Raw genomic sequence first — 24,068 nt, forward strand, 5'->3', positions numbered from 1 at the left:
GCATCATGACTTTGCGTAAACATACACACCACTTTCAAGTCAAGTGGCCTGTTATCTATACGCATTTTGAGCTATGCGCGTGTATGTTCACGAACCGCCATCTTTTTAGTGTATGTCAATGCCATTAAATGTTCGAGTGATTCTGCGTGTTTGTACACGCCGTTAAATGTCCGAGCGAAACGAAGCTAACTGTTGATCTACATCTGGGGAGCGATATTTTTTTCCTAGGATGGTAGGGGGAGACTCATAAATGTTATTAACCCCAGAGATGGGTTGGTTTAGAGACGGGGTTGGGGTAGTTCATATATTTATACAGTATATGCAGTAATGTAACGTTAAGTCAATGGCGTTGATAAACAAGATTGTGCGTGCTGATAGCACGGCAAAAATTGAAATACGAATTGGGGTGTCATACATACGCCATTTCATGAGATCAGTCTGTCACTAGTGAACCTTGTGTCAATGTAGTTTTACCATTTTCTCAGGCAAATTGGACCTTGGGAAGTTTCTCTGAAGGGATTTTGAATGTTCTTTCTTTTGTTTTGATTAATTGAATCTGGCTTTAGTGTAGTCTTATACAGTAGAGTAGCTCTGACCTGATTAGTTTCGGTGTAACTGCGTAACACTTTATTTACTGAATGTTTAGGTATGATAAATGCCTTCAATCAATAAATAACTCTCCAGACCCCAGTGTGCGGTTTTGTCTCGCCTCATAAATGCCTTCTCTAATGAGTGGAGAGAAATTTCTCATTAACAGACTGAAGGTTGAGCCTGCTTAATTTAACAGCTTTACTGTTGGTTACCGTGGTAATTACAGCCCCGCTTCACTTTGATCTCGCCAGACAATGTTTCCCAGATTCTCCAACTCATCAGAGAAACAGCTGCGATATCAGAGAAACCCTCTCTATGGCAGGGAAATGAGAGACAGCTCCTCCATCACATGACACACGCTCTGAAGTCTAGATTTACAACTGGTGCCTTTGTTGAACACAATGTGCATGATTCCTGCGAGATTTCAGAGGGACAGAGGGTAAAACTGCATGCCGAAGCTTAAAGGGATACTTCACCCGAAATAAAAATTGCCATCATTTACTCACCAGATTGTTCACGCTGCTTTTATACAATGTAGGTTAATGTTGACAAGGCGCTGTCAAGCGGCAGAAATGATATCTCATAGCTCATATTCTACGTTGTGTAGTTGTGTAAAAGGCTACTTTTCTGATGCGTTTGGTATCATCTTATTTTTGGAAAAGAGTCACGAAAAAAGGAACGTCATGAGTAAATGGTGACCGAATTATCATTTTTAGTGATCTATCCCTTTAACCCTGAGAGCAGAGAGTGAGAATACACTTGTGTCTGTGGATATAAAAGCAACGTTGGCCGCTGATCACATGCAAACACAACCGTGTTTATGTGCAAACAGACTTTCCTTTTTGGCTCTACCCTATCTAGATAACCGTTGCTCGTCTTATTACTTCTTTAAAGCTACCGAGTTCACTCTCAACTCCCTGGGGTCTCCAGACCTGAACAAGTACTGAGGCAGGAGTATCTGCATAAGCTTTGATGCTCAGTTTCATATTCTCTAACATTAAAAATGTGCATATTATAACAGGCTTCTTTTCCCTGGCCTGTCTGTTCTGATATTAGACACAGGGTTGAAGACAGAGCTCTTTAACCACACCCTCCATCACTCAGGAAAACTTGATGCAGGTCTTTGTCTTTTTGTCTATGTTCCTGTAAAATTGGCCTTCCTTGCTTTGTTTTTCTCTCTTTTGTTCCTGTTACCTTTTGTAAGTTTTTATTTATTTATTTTTATTTAAGCCAAAGGTACTAAGTGAGTCAAGGCCCATTCACACCAAGAAAGATAACTATAATAATAATAATTACTAAACTTCTTATTCTATGAGAATAGGAAAGTCCACACCACAGCTATAACGACAGAGGAATGATATCGTATTTGTTTTTCCTCTGTTGATGAACAATAAAACATCGCCAATTTGAATCTAGCCAACTTTAAAGAGCTTGTTATCAATGTTAAACAATGTTGTCGTAAGTTGAAGTTCTTCCAAACCTGTATGAATATGTTTTTTCTGTTGTACACAAAAGAAGATATTTTGAAGAATTTGGGTTACCAAACAGTTGAAGGGCCCCATTTACTTCCATAGTCTAACTTTCTATATGCTATGAAAGTCAATGTGGTCCATCAACTGTTTGCTTACCGACATTCTTCAAAATATCATCTTTTGTGTTCAGCAGAAGAAAAAACAACAACTTCAGGGTGAGTAAATTGACTGAATTTTCATTTTTGGGTGAAGTATCCCTTTAAGGTAGCATTAGCAAGCATTAGTACCTACTATGCGTATGCAACCCTATACTGAAAGGCAAAAAGACAGAGGTGTTGGGAAATTTGGAATGATGAAACAAGGAAAAGATGTTATGGGAGTTGGTTGAAGGTGGGGTGTGAGGGTTTATGCAGTCTTTTCTACTGTGTGACCTACTTAAGGAATACAAATGTCACACCAAACAGCAAAAGGTTGTTTAAAGGTTCTTTAAGGTGACTCACATAGACTCAGCCTCTGGCCACAGTCTTTCACACTTTCATTACGGTTGCTCGGCCTTCCTCTTGCATCCCGTGATCATTTCATCTGGGTGAACGCTATTATCGAAAACAAATCCTGTGCTATCTGTCTTCTCACTTCTTTATTCTAGCATCTAAAATTGAGCTAAAATTACCCATCTAAATTCAAAATTTTAGCACTTGGCTCCCTCCTACTGTGGACGTTCATGCAACATCAACCCAAGTGCTGAGAATCTTTTTGGCTGTCGCAGTCACTTCCTATCCAACACTTCACCGTGGAGGTGACACACACTAAGTTGCCCTTGGCGACTGCATTCCGTGGGTCAAAGTTCAATACCTTGATTTACAGCATCCTGTCTGGTCGGCTCTGCGGAAATGAGGCTCCTCACCACAGCGTCTTCAAGAAAAAAAATCTCTGCTATGAGAAATTGACACACGGTTATCTTTTGGTTCCTGCAACCATACTTTCCCGCAGAATCCAGATATGTTTACTGCTAATGTTATTTATTGAAAAATATGGCTTAAGTATGATTTATATAACATATAAAATCATTTTTTAAAAATAATTTTTTACTAACAAAAACACACCACAAAATTGGCATATAATGTTTCATTTGCAGGTATTTACAGTAGTATTCACACATACAGTAAAGTCAAACATCACTGGTCTTTTGATCGTATTTAAAATCAAACCTGGTGTGATGCATTTTGACACTATATTTAGATGCACACATAAGCTATTGAGATTTGCTAGTTGCTATAGTTTTCACTGAATAACAAATTTGATTCTATTCCTCACAAAAAATAATAATAATTTGAGGTTACTGCATTAATCATATGAACTATCCAATACTTTTGTGTTGTTTTTTCAAGAGTCCTCATTCCCACTTACTTCCATCTTTTAAAAAAAGAACAGCCAGGATATTCTATAAATTTGTTTTCTGCAGCATTTATGGGTGAGCTTCTTTAATTAATGAAATGATTCAGTCATTGAGAATATTTTGGTTTTGTATTCTCTTTTTGATGTGGGATGCTTTCCTTATTGATTAGTTCACATCTGCGTGTACAGGCAAGCCTGTAGTTTTGAAATTGGAATAGATTTTTTCCCTTCCCCATTGATTGGCTCGGGTGACAGCTAATTACTCAAGAGTTTGTTTGTGCGTGTGTTATGCACAGTTGATATTATTTCATGTGGTTCTTTAGATATGGTGCTCTAGTTGACTGACAACTCACATCTGTTGTATTGTTCCTGCAGAGAACAGTTTTTTTGCAGGTACATGTACAAAGCGTGTTACGGTGTACTGGCATGTTTGTATTTTCATTTCCTCTGGTTAATATTTGCTGTGGCTGTCACAAGATAAGATACTGCAGGGCTGTTTGTGTGTGTGTGTGTTGCGTCCATAAGTCTGCTGTGGAGAAGCAGTCTCTTTCAAACAAGGAATTAAAAAACAGATTAGCAAACTTTGGTGTTTTCTATGAAAATGTCTCGTCTTCTGAGAGAGACAACTGACCTTTCACTCAAACACACACACACTTGACTTTTAACAGACTGGTCTCAAGCTTATATGTCTATGACTTGGAGAACTCCAGCGCAAAATAAACCTTTGGTCTAATAACACATTGGTACCTAGTCGACCGTTCTGAGATTTGTTTTCATGATAATCGAATGTGAAGAATTTTATCTCTTAAAACTTTAAGCGTATAACGCTGGTATATAGGGCATCGAGTAATGAAAAATAAAAATCGCTAGTTAACTTAAGACCACTAACTAGGCTCAAAATAGCCCCACACTATCACAGTAACATAATGAGGGTCCCTACATGCAAAAGGAAGCATTGAGAACTTTGTAAGTGTACAGACCGTTTAATAAGAAGATATATGGTACATAGGTGCCAATGTGTAATTAGACCAAAGGTTCATTTTGCACCAGAGTTCTCCTTTAAAGTCCCCCTGTAGTCAATAATTAAAAGTATCCCTTAAAAGTAATCTATGATCACCAAAATTACATATTTAAACATTTTTCCTCAAAAAAAATCTTCATGCCTAAAAATAGCTTGAATGTATCTCTACACCCTTGCCTCATTTAGTATACTTGGTTTTATGAATATGCAAATTAGCACTGCTTCCACTCACTCACACGTTGACCTGATTGGTTACAAGGTAGTTTATGATGTCAGAAACAAAAAATACTCAGAAATGGCATTGACTTGTCTTAAAGCATATTAAAAATACCACATAGACGTACACTCACCTTAAGGGTTATTAGGAACACCTGTTCAATTTCTCATTAATGCAATTATCTAGTCAACCAATCACATGGCAGTTGCTTCAATGCATTTAGGGGTGTGGTCGTGGTCAAGACAATCTCCTCAACTTCAAACTGAATGTAAGAATGGGAAAGAAAAGTGATTTAGGTATTTTTGAGCGTGGCATGGTTGGTGCCAGACGGGCCGGTCTGAGTATTTCACAATCTGGAATCAAAATTTCTAGGGTTTACAAAGAATGGTGTGAAAAGGGAAAAATATCCAGTATGCGGCAGTCCTGTGGGCGAAAATGCCTTGTTGATGCTAGAGGTCAGAGGAGAATGGGCCGACTGATTCAAGCTGATAGAAGAGCAACTTTCACTGAAATAACCACTCGTTACAACCAAGGTACAGTATGCAGCAAAGCATTTGTGAAGCCACAACACGCACAACCTTGAGGTGGATGGGCTACAACAGCAGAAGACCCCACCGGGTACCACTCATCTCCACTACAAATATTAAAAATAGGCTACAATTTGCAAGAGCTCACCAAAATTGGACAGTTGAAGACTGGAAAAATGTTGCCTGGTCTGAGTCTCGATTTCTGTTGAGACATTCAGATGGTAGAGTCAGAATTTGGCGTAAACAGAATAAGAACATGGATCCATCATGCCTTGTTACCGCTGTGCAGGCTGGTGGTGGTGGTGTAATGGTGTGGGGGATGTTTTCTTGGCACACTTTGGCCCCTTAATGCCAATTGGGCATCGTTTAAATGCCACGGCCTACCTGAACAATGTTTCTGACCATGTACATCCCTTTATGGCCACCATGTACCCATCCTCTGATGGCTACTTCCAGCAGGATAATGCACCACGTCACAAAGCTCAGATCATTTCAAATTGTTTTTTTGAACATGACAAGGAGTTCACTGTACTAAAATGGCCCCCACAGTCACCAGATCTCAACCCAATAGAGCATCTTTGGGATGTGGTAGAACTGGAGCTTTGTGCCCTGGATGTGCATCCCACAAATCTCCATCAACTGCAAGATGCTATCCTATCAATATGGGCCAACATTTCTAAAGAATGCTTTCAGCACCTTGTTGAAGTTCTGAATGCGAAAGGGGGTCAAACAGCATTAGTATGGTGTTCCTAATAATCCCTTAGCTGTGTATGTGTGTGCGTGTGTGTGTTATATTTATTGATTCATTTTTATTTAAACTGCATAATTCTCATACTTTTCAGTTTGCTTTACTATTATTCTAATGTGTGGGAAGTTGTAATAAAGAATGCGCAAGTGTGTCCAAACTTTGGACTGGTAGTGTAGTTCAGGACTAAGGAGAGCTAAAAAACCTAAATACTCAGATAATGCCTTCCCTTGGTAAATTTGTGAAATAACACTCTTTTTGTTTTCATATCAAACAGATCAGTGGAGCCTCTCTTTGAGCTGGGATGTTATCGTTAAATTCTCCGAAGAAACTTGGCTTAGAATGTTTAGCATGTGCAGTTTATTGTCTCTTCATCTTTTCCCTATTTTGTTTATTTTCACACGTGTTAACGACTTCACAGCTTGCCCAGAACAACGGGAGAATTAGCCAACACAGGCTTGATTAAACAAGCGAAAATATGGTACGACAGACCTGTGTTGTGTTTAGAGATCGGGAAGTTTGTAGAGGCGTAGAGATATGACAGATGTGCTGTGCATGTAAGTGTGTGTATCTGTGGCAGTCAGAGCTCATGGCCGCTGGATATGGATGTTCTCGCCAGAATGACCGTGTGTCCACCTCTGTTATCTCCTGCAGATCCCTTCCTTTCATCTCCTTTCAGACCTACAGGGTACTGGACAAACCCCTCCCTAATATATAGTCCCCCTCAACACTCACTCACACACACACACACACACACACCAAGGCTGCTATCTCACTGCCACAGATGAGGACCTTCATGTACAGGCCAAATTACATCGCCCCTCATGATCCTCGTCCCACTACCACACACACATTATGGTTGGTTCCCATCTCACCTGGCTCATTCATGGTCCCCTCCTCCTTGGTTAGCCATCTTTCCCTCCCTTATCCTTCCCCTCCTGTTGTTTTTCTGCCTTTGCCTCGACTCTAATCTGAGTCTGCGTGACATCTGGAATGTCCTCTGGTTTTGATCGAGATAGTCAGGAAAGCGAGAGGGGGTTGGGGGGGGACGTAGACGGACACCTCTAAACACTGTAATTTAAAGAATCTATTGTGTTAATTACACAGCAGAGGTTCAGTTCTGTTCTCTGTATTTGTTTTGTTCTTTGTTCAGGATCTTCAGTGACAGTGAGGCAGACATGAAAACCCAAGAGCACCGTTCCAGCCCTCTGAAATCGCACACACAGAGTGAGTACAGAGATAATAATATGCAGTCTTATGAAGCACATCTTTTAGGGTCTTTAATAATACTGTTGCAGTTGTACTCACAAAAAATGCTGTCTGATTTTGTAGTATTCAAATAGATTAATCAATACAGTACTTTTCAATTGTTTAATGTACATCATACAAACATTTTTTGTTAACTTAAAGTTAAACACATTCTGCTCCATTCAGCTTATCCATAAAAATAAAGAATGCTTTCTGTGTGAACGTCCCTTAATCCTGAATATTTGCTAATTGTTCTCCAATGAATCGATCACAAAGAGCCACCATTAATAACACTGTAACTAATCACACAATTGGTTAAATTGAGTCCCATCTTTATGGCTGTGCATAACTGTTATTGAATTTATATCAATGTGAAATGTCTTAAGTTGGAAAAATAAAATCACTTCAAAAGTCACATACTCTGGTATCTGCCCATTCCTAGTAGTCATAAATAATTATACTACAAAATTAGGCAATTTTGTAACATTAGCCCATCAGGTAAGTCCCCATGACCTATTGACCAACATCTGGCCTGCATTCCTTTACGCATGGGTGAGGTGTAAACACACACATATGCACACTGAATTTATTCTCTCAAAAACATTCTGGTGTTTACAAAAAAAAAAACAGACCTACACATAGATATATGTGGTGGCTGGAGCGTAACCTTTCTACTAACATAAACACCAGATCTAACCTTTGAACTCTTCACCTTGCTTTCTGCTAATTGGTCTGTGATGCTCTTCTTTTTCTTCGTGAACATTACTGTGGCTAAAAATAAGTCCCTATTTCTTGCACCTAAATAGAGTACACTCCACTCCTTCTGCTGTACTCATCTTCCCCTTTTAGGCCAGGTGAAAGCCATCTCTATATGATGTTTCTTTTTTTTTTTAACCTAATTAATTCTATAGTTGCCTAAATGGGATTAGGAATACACATACAGATGAAAAACCATGGAAACATCCTTTGAATTTTTTCCACCTTTATTAGAAATCTGATGATCTGATGCATTTAAACTGATAAATGCATATTTGAAATGCACTGTAAGCCACTTTGGATAAATGTGTCTGCCAAATGAATAAATGTAAATGTACTTTTTTTATCACTGCTGAGCTTTTTCATATATTTCCCATTAGTTATTTTTCATGTCAGCCGTTACATTAGACAGAAGTCCGCAAGGTTCACAGTCATGATGTGTTTTGAATATAGTTTAATGGTTATTCCTGTTCATGTAATAAAGCTGCTTCTGCTGGGCCATGTTTATGCTTTAAAGTAGGGTAATTCCTTCTCCTTGCATGTGTGTGTGTGTCAACATGATTTAGGAAGCATGAAAAGTTATAAGACTTAGTGAGCTGCTGTATGAACAAGAGCAATACGCTGAGCTTGAATCAAACTCTTTGCCCCAGGGTGAATTGGTGTATGTGTGTAAGAAACAATGTAAAAGGAGAACAGGGTTAGACCCTTTTTTATTTACTTTAGTTCTGTACAAAGTTGAAGGTGTTATCTAATCTTGTTTTGACAGGTGATGCACGGCCCCACTCCCAAATTAAGGGTCTCCAGTTTCGCAGCATTGCACCCAAAGCCCCTGCAGTGGTTCCATCATCTGCAGTCCTGTCCTGCCAACCTCCTTCAGCCCTTCCAGAAGCATCCACGGCTGTCAGCCCTAAATCCATCCTGGTCCCTGCCCAGAACTATGCACTCATGCAGGTGGCTGGACAAGAGGGAACCTTCTCATTGGTTGCCTTACCTCAGACACAACAGCAACAGCCAATCCAGAAGAACCTTAAGCTGCCTATTCCTAGATACCAACCGGTGAGAAGCAAGAGCGCTACAGAAAAAGGCAGTAGCAAGTTGCTGAGTCCAGCCAAGGTTTCTGCGACCACTCAAGCTCAATCATCTGCTGTGAAATCAGAACAGAGTTCAGACCCAATATCTGAGCAGCTTATAAGAGACACTCCTACTTCGTCTGAAATCATTATTGCACCATTGTTCCCTGGTGCACAGACGGATCGAAAAATGGAACAAAAGAGCGATACCCGTCCACTCAAAAACCAGCACTACCCTTCTGGAACCTCCCTTGTTGCCCCTGTCAAGAAAATGTCACCAGTTAAAACCCAAATAGAGGGTTCAGCCTCGGCTGGCAGTGCCATCACAGTTCTCTCTCCCACTATCTTTAGCAAAGCTGTTCAGATCATTCCATCTCCACCCAAGGGCAAGCTGCCCATCCTGCCCTATGCCAAGGTGAAGAACTCCCTCCTGGTACCAACCAGCCTTGCCAGCACCCCATTCTCAGACGAGCAGACTCTGAGTGGAGCCAAAAGCAGCCTGAAAAGCCCTCCAGACAACAACATCAAGGCCGTAGACAGCCAAGTTAAAAGTGAAAGCCTGAGCCAAGACCACAACAACTCCCAATTCAAGAAAACTCAAGGCAAAAAACGTGGGAGGAAGAGGAAAACCATGGAGGACATTCTGGCCTTCGAGGCCCGAAAGAAGAGATCCTTGTCATTTTTCAGTAGGAGGGTACCTGAGAAACCTCCAGTTGGTGTTCCAAATTCTGCATCTCAAGAGAAGTTGCTGGACATATCCAAAAAGTATCGTAGTATTCGTCCTAAGCCGGTACTGGTAATGGAAACCGCTATTCCACAACTTGTACCGCTTCCTTTGTCAACGCCAGACAGCCCTGATCAGGAGCTAGTTTTAGGACAGCAGATATCAGGAAAAATATTGAGTGCTCCCCAGTCTTCACAAGCTACTGATCACCAGCCCATGGCAGATTGTAAAGATGGTGGAGGTGTGATTTACACAAGTCGTCCTCTTTACCGATGTCCTACCTGCAGCAGGTGTTTCCAGTTCAAGCATCACTTGCAGAGCCACATGAACAGCCACAGTAACCTGCGGCCCTATGTCTGCCCGGTATGCAGGAAGGCCTATGCTCACTCGGGCAGTCTTAGCACTCATATGAAACTGCACCATGCGGAAAGCAGGCCCCGGAAGAGCCTTTGCTGTGAATTCTGCGATAAGTCATTTGGCTATGTGGGTGTCTACTTCAGCCATTTGAGAGAGGTCCACCGGGTAATACTCACTGTCGAGCCATCCATCAGTCAACATGAAGAAAACATGTCTGTAGAAGAGTAAGTATCAAACATTGACTCTTGAGCGTTGACTCTTGCTAAAGCCGCCTTGTTCTTGACATAGATGATCCTTGTCTTGCAGGTCTTCAGATGCCGATGAACAGGCCTCAGAACAGCGTGTTGACCCAGTCGAGCTACAAATTAAGTGTGGGCGCTGCCAGGCCATCACACCTACCTTTGCTGACATGAAGCTGCATTTGTTGTACGTGCATGGAGAGGAGGTCCAGGTCCGGCCGAGGGATGGGGTCATGCGTGGGGGCCGTGAAGCAGAGGATGAGCTGGTCAAACATGCAGCACATTACTGGAGGCAACTCAATGAGAAACGCAACCTAGTGCACTGCGGCACCTGCAATGAGGAGTTCTTCTCCTTTTCCAAGTTCAAATGCCACCTGCATTCTCACCATCAAGGAGCTAGAGAGAGTCAAGGAGAGGAGGAGGAGGAGGAGGAAGAAGAAGAGGGAATGGTAGGTAAGGAGGGCCATGTATTAAGGGGCCTCAATAAAGGTATATGCCTGAGGGTGGGATCTCACTTTAACTGCATCCTTTGCAGTAAGGTGTTTAGTAAGAGACCAGAAGTTATTGAGCATTGGAGGGCACAGCACAACTGTGAAAATCCCACCCTTCTTTGGGATGTCCTGGACTTCAAAGGGGAGAACAAGCCTACTGATGGGCCAAATTAACTGCAAATGGGTAATTTATTATTTGCGTCACGTGTCGATTGTGTGGTTTATGCAGAAAAATCTACTAATAGACTGTTGTTGTTGTTGATGTTTTCATTTTGCACTGTTTTTAATATCACAAATGTTGTTTTGTAATGCTTGAATTTTGTTTAGTTGTTTTATTTTTGGTCTTTTTTCTTTTACATTTTAATGTTTTATGCATACAAGCATTATAAAATAACCCATAACATTCAAATCACAAAACTCGAATTCTATTAAATTCATTACCGTGGCCCAGCTGTAGATGTAATACAACTGCCAGCAATTGAAAGACCCAAGTATGATAATAACAATTTTTAAGGTTTGTGGAGACATAGTGTGCTAATAACTGCTTCAACTAAAGTGAATCAGGTGAAACAGATAACAAAGGCTCATCAAACACATTGGCACAGTAGACTGAATACAAATGGGTCATGATTAGCATGCTTGAAATAACATATCAAAGAACACTCAAAGTAATACGAATTATCAGTGACATTCCACAAACACATAACCATAATCACACAGTTTCAGTCCTATTTCCACCACTAAAATAAATACTGCCGGAAAACCTCTGCTGACAGTCACTTTTTTTCAGGCCAAGACAAACAGGTCCACTAATAAATATTTAAAATATCCCTGAGAATATAAAACTCAATTTGGCCAATCTTCAACTGTTAGCTTAAGTATGAATGCGTGTGCGTCATAAATATTCTGTGTTGTATTTTTGGATGGAAATGTTATATATTTAAAAGAATTTTCCACGGTGAAATGTTGTGGTGCTTAATTTATATCATCAGTCTATTCCAACATATTTGTTTTTCCGTTCATAAAAAATATTTCAGGGTAAAGGAATGTTAAAAACCCTCTCAATTGTTATATATGTATACTTGTATAGATAGATTACAAATATATATAAATACATATAAAAATACTATATACAAACTGTATTTTGAAAATATATATTTACACAAAGATTTTCCCCCACGGTTTTCTCCTAAAAAAAAAAAGTCAAATGTTAAAATGTCTTAAAGGGTTCGTTCACCCAAAAAGGAAATTTGTCATTAATTACTAATTATTAATTACATTAATTACGATGCCTTTACAACCTTGAAATTGGTGATAATGTTGCTTGCAGTCTATCTGGGGGTCAAAAAGCTCTCGGATTTTATCAAAAATATATTAATTTGTGTTTTGAAGATGAACGAAGGTCTTACAGGTTTGGAATGACATGAGGATGAGTAATTAATGACAGAAATTTAATTTTGGGGGAAAATAAACCTGTTTGTTTTTTTAAAACCTGCAGCTTCAACTAGGCTACACTACCAGTCAAATGTTTGAGCACACTTGACAGAGTTCTCAATGTTTTAAAAAACATTTTATAACCAGTATGTAAAGGTCTTTTTTTTTTCTTTTTCTTTTTTTACAAAACTAAACTTTTAATTAAAATGCAAATAAATGGATAATGGGGCCTATTAGTAAAGAATAAGCAGCTAACAAGTGTCCAGACATGGCATCTCCTTTTGAATTGTTTAAAAAGCATCCCAGCTGGATACTTCATGAAGTTTGTGGAGAGAATGAGTGTGCATAGCTGGAATCTAGGCAAAGGTTGGCTACTTAAAAGCTAAAATACAGTGCATGATTTTCACCCTCATTTGCAGTCTGTAGGAGTTGACTCAAGTTGCTGAATGTTATAGGCAAGATGGAGATTTTGGGCAGTCAGAGTTGCCAAATTTGACAGAAAACCACATACTGTATAATGCGCACAGACTCTAATTCCATCTGTTCGGAGGATATAAAATATATTTGATATTTTGAGTTGATTTTAAAACAATTTGTTGTGTTCGAAAGTCTGGTAGAGTGTATTAGCGTGGGAAAACCCAGACAACTTACGGCAAATTTAGATTTGCTCTGAAAGTTAGTCTGGCAAAGAGCTCATTCAAGCCCATTTCCATTTTCGATATCTGTCGAAATCGAGGCACCAATCAGAAACGTTGGGGCGGGCTTTACACGATGATGACAGTGCTGGGATTTTGTAGCCTACATTACAAAGATGGACGCCGCCGTCGAACATCACTCGCTCGAACCAGCTATCGCGTCTGTTTTTAATCGATTTGAACGTTTCCTTTTTGTTAAACCGAGCAAAGAACAACACCCAGAGATGTTTCTCCGCCAGCTGCCGCTCTGCATACGTCATCTCCTTCATCGCTCTGATTGGTTTTTGGTCTACCTGCGACATCCGCTGGTGACGCCCCTCTGGAAATGATTTGTCTATGACGCTTTGCTTTTGTTACAACTGAGAATGGTCTGGTTTTAACCAGGCTAAGAGTGTATATGTGATGCCCAAATTTGGGTCATGCTTCCTTTTACAGTACAGTACTTACAGTGTACTTACCTAGAAAGCACTGGCTAATTTTAGGTAAGTACATGGGTTAGGGGTAAGTTTAGGGGTTAGTACCTAGTTATTAACCAGTAATTATAATTACTATAATAAGTACATAGTAAGTACATGGGTAACAGGGCTGTAAAAGGAACTGTTACCCAAATTTGTCTGTAACCATTTACAAGTGTATAGTCAGCAAGTGTTTGATGCCTAGTTTTTTTTTTTTTTTTTGTAGTGTATTCCAACCTTAACAAAATTTTATTTGTTATTTCATAGTTGACTTCACTATTATAAAAATATGGACTTTAGAAAGGATAAAGAATGAGTAAGTGTGTTCAAACCTTAGACTGGTGTATTTTCTGTAAACGGTTAGAACGGTTGCAATGTAAAGTGAACTGATAAAGTTCACTAACAATACTTTCTTGGCAACAAAACAAGCCGTGAAGTGCACCAGTTGAAGTCATATTTTAGATAACCTAAAGTCAACAATTGTATCAGTCATCAAACAGACAACTGCTGCTTGACTTGTGGAAAATACCCCTGAAATGTTTTCATTGTGGAACTTGCTCTTAAGAGAACGAAAATAAATGTTTTGTTTAAAATGTGGTCTTATTAAGTGATTGATTGTTTTATGATGGGCAAAATACTTTTCAGGCTTTACGCCTTTATCAACACTTTCTTTGTGGTTCTAAGCCATTAATGACAAGTTTTTGGTAGCTTTTTCCCTGCCACTGTGATAGTTAAACTTGTCTGTTTTTGGCTTAAACCAAGCACTGAGTAGCAAGAGAGCTTCGTCCCTGCATTATTGATTATCGGTGCCTAAATAAATCTATCAAACTACAATAATATTCTGTGTGTTTATTGTATGCCACAACCTCATGGCTGTCTGACTTCCAGCATCTCTCTAATGAACACAATTGAACACATAAGCTGCTGCATCTTAAAGGCTTACCTTATCCCATACAAAGACATTTACCGCAAGACTTCATTTGTAGGTTGCACAGAACAGTGAGCAGTGTAAGGCAAGAATTAAATCAATTTCAGCCGGACACATGATGGATTCATATTAGTCTGTGTATTTTATGCAACAACCCATATTCACTGAAGGAGTGCTAATGCTTCTATATTGTCTGCTTGAATGTCTTGCATCATTAAATTATCACTATAGTCGTCATTATATTGTAATACTAACAGACACATTTCGAACATTAGAAAGAACGTCTTTCCCACCTCAGTGTGATTTTTAATCACAAACATCTGGTATTTTACAAGTATATCGCTTATGATTGTGAATTAAGGTTTTTCATAACACATTTTTATATTGTATTCCTCAGTGCTTCCTGTGCAGCTCAGCCTCTGATTTATAGCCTACATTAAATGATCATAACTTCTCCGTCCCAATAGTGCAGTCACTTCCGATGCAAGTAGTGAAGGAACGTCAACACCGATGCATATTCTTCTTTAATCTGTGTGGCACTCTTTCTCACTTCTACTTTCGACACCAGAAACATGATCACTCGCTGGAGATCAAAGCCCATCCTTCTAACAGGATTAGAGGATGGAGATTTAGAAGGAGAGTGTCTGTTTTAAAGTAAATGAAGGATGTAGGATGTTGCAGGGAGAGAGAAAGGAAGCAGGGAGAGATGGGAGAGACAAAAATAATAAAATGCTGGGGAAGAAACGGCAGAAGAAATGATGAGGATTAATTCTTCATGAACCACGATGATTGGATACTGATAAAATAATGATAGTGACAGAGAAAGTTCTCACACCCCCCAAAAAAAGCAGCAGCCATTTTAATACAGCATTAACCTGCATAGAGACTAATGGGAGCAAGAAGCTGTATCGATCTGGTTTGTTTGGAGGAGGAATCGAGAGATTATGTTGAGCCGAAGATGAATGAATAAAGTAATGGGTGTGTCTAAAGTAGATAACCATCACTTGCATTAACAGACCCGGAGTGTGATGTGAACTGAATGAACACATGCTCTGGAAGGAGAAGTTTTAGCAACATCGAAAACTGTTAGACGACCAGCACTTTATGTGCATCTTACCTCTTGTTCGTAATATGATCCATTCGATGTTATAGAGGATATTCAATAACAGAAAATGTAGGATAAGACTTTAATTGATCCACAAGGAATTGACTGGAATGTAAAAAGCTAATTTAATCTAAACATCCTAAAAACAACATTTATTTTTGCAAAATTGTGTATTCGCTTAGTGGTAAATAGATTTTTCTTGTTTTATGTGTAAACCTGTCTAAATGTATACTTGTTTTTTATGAATCATTTTATTAAGGATCAATTAAATTGATTTGAAAAAGATTTAATTTTCAAATATATGCTGATCTTTTGAACTTGCTTTTCATTAAAAATAATATCACGGTTTCTGCAAAAATGTTAAGCAGCACAACTGTTTTCAACATCGATAATAATATGAAATATTTCTTGAGCATATTAGAATGATTTCTGAAGGATTATGTGACACTGAAAGAGTAATGACTTCCAAAAGGTTAGCTTTTGTATCTGGAATAAATGACATTTTATTAAAATAGAAAAGTTATGTAAACTTTAATAATATTTCCCAATGTTCCTGTTTTTACTGTATTCTTGAACAAATAAACACAGCCTCGGTGAGCATATAAGAGACTTAATTTAAAGCATTGAAAAATATTTCCGACCCCAACCGTTTTGACAAATTTTCCAGTGCAGTGAAAAAAAGAAATAAATATAATCTTTAAAAATGTCTTAATATATTATATGCTTCCTACACAACTGATATATTGGGTCAGAGAACATGATATTGATAATATAATGCAATGTGGTCCATTAAAGCTTGTGAAAAGACATGTGGGGTCTGAATATGAATGTTTAGCCTACATCTTTCTATTGTAATATATTTGTATACACCTGGAGACACTTGTACGAAGCCCATGTCAGTGACATAGCTGCTTTTTGGTCTCTCTTGTGTGCTGTGTGGTCCAGATGGTACAGAATCAGTCTGTTCCACTGGGTCTCTAGTAGACCGCCCAGAGGGACAGTAGCCATCTGCCCAGGACATCTCACACAACTCTGATCTGGAACACACACATGACTACACACAGAAACAAAAGAGCCACTAAACCGCTCAACTAGAACATTTCTTCAACAACGGTCAGAGAGTGTTGCCACCCCAACACCAAGGGCCAGGACCTTTTAGACTGGCAAGTAATAATGTAAACACTAATTTTGTTTGCAAATACATATTTGTTTGGGTTCATTTTTAGGGGCCGTTTACCGTTTACATTTCAATTACACATCAGAAAAAGTTGTATGTGTTTTGGCTGTTCATTTACACGACAATACCGGCTTGGGGGCCTGAAAATGCAAACTTTTGAAAACGTGTTGATATTACGTAAACGTAGATGATATTCGCTAATGATCGCGTGCGTGAACTCGACAATCGACTACTGTCGGCTTCGACTGAAAACAGGAAGCAAATAGAGGAATGTGAGCTGGCTGATTTAACATCATTTTTTATTAATATCTTTCACATCTAATGCAGTCAGATTGACCGTGGTCACTCTTAACCCTTTCACGCGTACGATCACACCGGTGTGATCAGTCTTGGGTGGTCCCTGGAGCGTACGATCACACCGGTGTGATTAGAACGTTCAGTGCACACGTCAGCAACTGCTAAATTCAAACTTGCTCTCGCGCGTTGGCTGGCGCTCAGCCAGAGACAGACGCACTCAGTGCTGTCATATTATATCACAACTATTGAGTGTTTTCAACCACATATTGTTTATTTTAGGTTTCAGACATTTAAATACACATATGTACTAGCAAAACAATGATTTTGAGTTTGTAAAATACACACAGATGTCTATAGAAGCGGCAATAATCCTTTCAATTATAATAAGACGACACATTTTATTCATATCAGATACACATTGTGTAAGTAGCTTAACATTTGATCCTATTCTTCTCCCAGTTCACCAGCCACTTACTATCATGTATTTCGTGAGAAGTGGATGAATTGACGTTATAAATCCAACAGATCCGATTCTCTGAACTGAAAACGAAACTAAAATGGCGCCGCCCGTTGTGCATACAGCTCAACTAACGCGATCGTTATAAAGATGTCTAAACAACAAAACCCATCCACTTGCACATATTTGACAATCGGAATATCAGTGTTTCATGATATAGCTAATACATTTTTGAATATTTTTAATAAAAAAGGAAAAATGACATAAAAGCAGATCATCATTCATTCCGCGCTCTGTTCTGGTTGTGCTGTGTCACGTGACAAGCAATGACGCGTCACCATGGAAACATTAAAGTGGCAAGTTCTAAATAACGGTCGCCTTGAAAAACTCACGCTGGGGGGTCAGTTAGAATATTTTAAACTTACGTGTGAAAGGGTTAATAACACCACTCACATGGCTGTGCACTTGTAATGACAAATCAAGGATGTTAAGAGGCTAAAAGCAGGTTTAGAACATGCCTCATTGAAGTCAACAGGGTGCGAATTTTAAAAAGACGATTTTTGTTGTTTTTGTCTGTACTGACAGCACTCCAAATGTACAAAACAATGAGCTCAATGTTAAAATTGACCTGGAGTTCTCTTTTAAGAAACTGAATACTTCCCTACTATAGTAAGCAAAAAACAGTAGGCCAAAAGTAGGCAGATGACCTAATACTTCCGGGGAGATTCTGAAGTGCGCATTCGATGGACATTTTACTATCCAATGAGGCCACGGGAGAGGATTTATGAATGAAAGTGAAGCAACGTAACCGACGCTAGTAGGTCACATGAAATTGTAAACATGACCGATGTAGTACGTCTGGATTACATTCATATCACACATCACATGTTCAGTCTACGGGCGCATCTACTTTTCTTTACAAAGTGACATCGGCAATACAGTGTTTTAATCATTTTTGAAGATCCGTGTGAAGTGACAATGTGAGAGCGTAAAGGGAAGACTTTTCCATTATTAGTACATCGTTGTCATCTAAACATACCCTTAGTTAGATATTTTCTTGTTAATTAAACACACTCCTGTTTTCATTCTCACCCAATCAGTGCTCAATCATTCACTGGAATGGATTAGTGATAATGGGCTCTCGGTTGTCAGTACTTAAGCATCCTAATGAGAGCAGTATTTACTAATCTAGAAAGGGGAGTGAGAAAGCACTCCAAGTTTGACTGCTTTTAATGAGACCCAGGTAGGCTAACCGGAGCAGTCTGGAGTAATTAGGAAAGGATGTAGAGCATTTTCTCTCACCCCATCCCGCCCCCCACTATCTTCCAGTGTCTTCCCACAGGGAGGATCCTGACAGTGGAAAGCTAAGGGGGGGCTCTAGGGAATTAGGTCTGCCTGAGTGATAACCTACATATACCCAATCCGACGTCTTTCTGCTCTCCGCTCGCAAATAAAATTAATGACATACCGCAGGCCTACAGACATGCAAGAATATTATGTTGATGTTATGTGCATGTGAGCGCTACATTGAACTAATGTTCAAAAACTGGCTACCTATACACGTTAAGACATCAATGCACAACACATCATTTTCTTCTTCCACACGCATGAACACAAAATGCATTGAAGAACTTGAAATTGTTCACACATAACCTTTGATGATGCTCCTCTGCTCCTTTGATGGCAATTACCTGAGGCATGCTCTGAAATTCTCTTAACCTTATCTGATAGGTTAATTAGCTAATGCATATTCATCGCACTGGACGCTGGGAAAATGCCAGAAGCGATATGGAGAAGTGCTTTACATTTACCTAGCCGACATTGCGGTTACAGCTACAAGTATTTTTAAGACACTCCCCCTTCTTATATACTCTTTCTTTCTCGGTTCATCAATTTCCACGTATAATACAGTTTAACATTTATCACTACGGTTGTCCTTTCCTCTGTTTTCACTTTCACGCCCTTTTGCAGGACTAATGAGTTCTTGCAATTTGCAATTAAGAAAAGCATTTTATCATTATCACCTCTAGCTATATTCCATCTCTCCTTCCTTCCTCCCTCACATCCCCTTCCCCAAATGGAGTGTAACAGTGTGGCCTCTCATTGTTAGGATCCCCCTCGGGAAACCTGGATCCCACCTCAGCGGTCAGAATCAATTACGTCCATATCTCTCTCTCTCTCTCTGTCTCTCTCTTTGCTGTTTCCATGAGTCACATTTTGCAGGCACAGCATAGACTCCCCTGTCAGGTCCTGAGAAAATGCTCCTCCTTTCAGTGCATTTAACAGGTTTAGAGGGGGCACTGGAGAGGTGATAAATTCACTCAGAGCGAGAGGAAAATGGAGAGAGGGAAAAGGTGTATGTATGGGCTGGGGAAGCAGATGACAGGTAGGAATAATAACCAGACAGATGAGGGAGGAAAAACAGGGACAGAGAAAGGAGAGTGTGCTTGTTACAGTGAGAATAAGTTTAGAAATCTATCCATCCATCCATCCATCCACCCATCTATCCATCCTCCATCCATCCAAGTTGACTTTGTCTCAGCTTAAAGTTTGAATGTTATTGTTTGAAAACAGGCTTTAAAGAGAGTGTACCCATAAATGTTATGTTGTTTCACAACGCATTCTCACCCCAAGGCGTCACCTTTGACCATGCTTCAATATTTGACGTTTTAGGCGCCCTTTAGCGTCACTTACATGACGCGATCCTACGGCGTCATCTAACTGACGCTAAAGGGCGCCTAAAGCGTCAGATATTGAAGCATGTCCAAATGCTTCCCAAGGCGTCATTTAAGTGACGCCTTGGGGGTGAGAATGGGCTGTGTTTCATCTCATATAAATCTCATATTTATTTCAGAAGAAAGCAACGACCTGATATTTTGTTGGCTGATCTTTTTAAAGGAGTTCAAAAATTTTTTGCAGATAATTTACTCACCCCCATGTCATCCAAGATGTCCATGAAATTCTTTCTTCAGTCGAAAAGAAATTAAGGTTTTTGATGAAAACATTCCAGCATTTTCTCCATATAATGCACTTCAGTGGGAACCAAACGGTTCAAGGTCCAAAAGACATTTTCAGTACACACTGCAAACTGTTCAAAGGGCTTTAAACGATTCCAGGCGATGAATAAGGGTCTTATCAAGCGAAAACATCGCTCATTTAATAAATAAATAACAAAGTTTAAGTTTTATAAGCTCAAATGCTTGTCTTGCTCTGTTCTGTGACGAACGTTTGTGACTCTCCTGTTCAAACTCGTTCATCAAAATTCCGAGTCATTTGGTTCATTCAACGAACGAAACGAACAAATTGACTCGGAAAAAGATTTGTTCATTTTAATGAACGAGTTCGAACAGAAGAGTCGCAAACGTGCTTCACAGAACCTTAATTTGTTTTCAACTGAAGAAAGAAATACATCTTGGATGACATGGGGGTGAGTAAATTATCAGCAAAAGTTTTTTTTAAAAGTGAATTACTCCTTTAAGGCCTGTATAATCTTAACACAATACCCTTCAAACGGTGTAGTCTGTGTAGTTTGGTGCCTAATCATGGATCTAAACCAAAAATGTTAAGATCTGTATCCTTTAGTTCCTTGCAATGTTGAAGTATTTGGCATGCAAGTTTAAAACATCTCTTGAGTAACCTCTCGTTTTCATTTTCCTTTGGAGATGGCTGTCTTGGTAACAGAGAAACCGTAAAATAAACATGAAAGAAAAATAAACAGGCACACAAACATTGGCAGAGTCAAACCAAACTGTGTAAATCACTCATTCTTTCTCTTGTTCAACGACCTAAAACGCTCCAAACGGCAATACAAAATTTCTCTCTGGCATGAAACACACATTGTGGAGATTTCACATTACATTGCTGTTAGTTTTTTTGCATTCAATGTCAAACGGGCAAAATGCCAAGCACAATGAATCCCATCAGTCTCACTATGTTACCAGATCATGGAATACCAGTTGTGGATGTGAACATTAAATTCTTTACATTATTTGTGCGAGGGCTCTGAACAGCACTGTCAATGCAATGCCTACCTCTCATATATCTCTATAATCAATACCATGTTATGCAGCCAGCCACTGGATGGAGAAAGAGAGAGAGAAACTAAAAAAGAGAAAGAAAGAGAGAAATAGAGAGAGCAGTTCTGAGCTTTCCTGTATTAAACGGCTGAGTGAATTTACAAGCATTTTCAGCACGTTAATGCATTGGCTGTGCCTTTACCAGCTGACAGTTGAGTTCTGCATACAGTTCATTGACCTCACACATGTACCTGGGCCGCACGTGTCACTCATCGCATCCAAGTTAAATTACGGGACTGGTATATCAAACATCCTACTGAACGCAGTAACATATGGGGGCTTTGCTTCAAAACTGCACACTTTAATAATGTTTCTTTAAACATTTATCACTGAGATCTTGTGGTTTTCAATACTGCCATGCCTCCAGGGCTCTGATATCTGAGGATTGATATTTTCTTCTAGGCTTTCCAACTGCAGTTCACTCGGACAATGACAAGAGAAATCACACAGCAATATTACTGAATCAACAGAGCACAGAAAGCCAAGAGCTCAAGCTTGGTACAGTTTACACCCTTTGCGCTGCTTTTAAAGGGCCAATTAGGAGAGGTTAAAACTGTGTGCCAGAACAGTGTGGCAATATGCTGTGTAAAAGATTGAGGTAAGTACTGGCTCGCCACTTGCTCATAATCTCATTCTGTTATAAAGGGGAAAAAATACAAATGTATTTTCTATATTTCTAATTACATTTTTATTATAATTAGTTATACCACTTTTATATTATCAGTAATATAGATTATTGGATATTATTAGTAATCCATGACACATTAGACATAAAAAACATGATAATTTTAATGAAGATATACCAGAACAACTTCTAGAGCTTTGCTTAGACTTTTGCTTAGAGTGTGTTGTCATGTGTGTTGGGGAATAAAACTTGCAGGATATGACTTATTGTTCTGAGATAATGTGCGATGTAATGTTCTCCAGCTCTCTTGGACAGAGCCCGGTCAACGAAAAAGCCCCATCGCCGCAGGCTACAAGGAGCGCCAAGAAACTGCACCTGCCAAAGACAGACTCCATCACAAGAGCCATATCAGGTTTTACTGCAGGGATGTGTGTGTGTGTGTATGCCTCTGAGGAAACAAAGCCTTTTAAACACCTTTTTGTCTGCACATCATCCAAAGGTACAAGCATTTCCTCCGAGCAATGCCTTTAACTCTGGGAAAATATTACATATGCAACACATGTTCGGCTTCAGGACAATGGAGACAAAAGGGGGGAAAATGAAAGTATAAAGGACTAGCAGAAAGAAATGTAGAGGAAGAACCGTCAGTCATGTAACAAGCCATATGCATAAGTAACAAGTAAGCATAATGTATGCATAAGCATTAATAGCATATAGGTAACAAGCCACCTTAACAAACTCTTGGTATGCCATTTCCCCCCCTGTGAGCTCTGCTATAGGTCTTGTTCAGCACTTTAAAGTCGGACACAGAGTTTGATAAGTCCATGGTAAAACAAAAACAAAATTACCCTTGGAAACTTTATATAAACACATCATAACCAGTTGCTTTATGCTTTTGATTCTCAAAATTGAAGATATTGATCTTATCCAGCCTTTTCATGGATTTTTTACACAATTCATTCATATTCACACTTTCAGTGTGGTTGGTGTTTTGTTACTAGTTTCCGTGGCAAAAACTGTTAAAGTTTGTCTTGCGCTAATGAATTGTCTTTTGGCGCTTACATTCGAATGTCAATTACCTTAAAGATTTAGTTCACTCCCCCAAAATGCCATCGATTACATGACTTTTGTTCATGTTTCACAAATGAAGAAATTTTAAATTAAATTTTAAATAAATTTCTGTTCTTCCATTGACAGTTTATGTAACTACCACTTTGACGCTTCAATGGAGAGATCGTTGAACTAATCTATACAAATTGGCTACCACAAAAACATCTTGTTTTTGTGGTAACCAACAACAGCACACATCCGACCCCGGCTCATATTTAACTTGACAGGTTTGTGGTGTGTATGCGGGTAGCTTCTACAATGATTTTTAATGAGACCAGTAGAAAACAAGATAACAGAAACCGGGAGTCATCATGGTTGTATCCATTAGTCCAGGAAACACTCTGGGATATAAGCAACTCAGAACAGAATTTATTTCTGGGCTCAATAGAATATTCCTACCCTATCTCACGACCAATTCGTACGAATTCGTACGAGTGATTAAAAAGTGGCTAATTCGTACTAATTCGTACGACCTCACTCGTACGAATTCATACGATTTGTCTAAACCCACGTGACGGTTATGTTTAGGGGCGGGGTCAGGGGTAGGTCATTCGTACGAATTCATACGAATTGGCCAATTCGTAAAATATGTACGATTTAGCAAAAATCGTACTAATTTGTACGACTGAGGTCGTATGAATTGTTACGAATTAGCCACCTCGTAAAATTCGTACGAATTCCCGTGAGATCGGGTTGAATATTCTTGCTTGACATTGTATATATTTTTGCCATTCATCAAATATCCAGAACTGTACAGTATGCACAGTATGAGATGTAAATTTGATAAATGTGTCCTAATGATTATTTATTGAAGTGTTTTGTTAAGATGTGCGTGCGTGCGTGCGTGTGTGGGTTT

The 24,068-nt window shown here is 39.2% G+C and overlaps 1 protein-coding gene across 4 annotated transcripts in view; it reads left to right on the forward strand.

Annotated features, from left to right (window-relative positions):
- The window catches only part of znf438 (zinc finger protein 438), a 47,626-nt gene extending 33,592 nt beyond the window's left edge, over nt 1–14,034 (forward strand). For 3 of the 4 annotated variants that reach the window (XM_089122164.1, XM_039664840.2, XM_089122165.1), the window contains 3 exons: nt 7,122–7,195; nt 8,739–10,347; nt 10,430–14,034. In XM_089122164.1, the coding sequence (XP_088978290.1) occupies nt 7,147–7,195; nt 8,739–10,347; nt 10,430–11,027 (2,256 nt within the window). In that variant the 5' untranslated portion in view covers nt 7,122–7,146 and the 3' untranslated portion in view covers nt 11,028–14,034. The remainder of the gene's footprint in view (nt 1–7,121; nt 7,196–8,738; nt 10,348–10,429) is intronic. The other variant, XR_016147074.1, reaches the window with a different exon arrangement.
- Nucleotides 14,035–24,068: the final 10,034 nt, after the last annotated feature.

The sequence above is a fragment of the Pimephales promelas genome, chromosome 17, assembly GCF_988280905.1.
Source record: "Pimephales promelas chromosome 17, fPimPro1.hap1.1, whole genome shotgun sequence".
In the NCBI taxonomy this organism is placed as follows: Eukaryota; Metazoa; Chordata; class Actinopteri; order Cypriniformes; family Leuciscidae; genus Pimephales; species Pimephales promelas.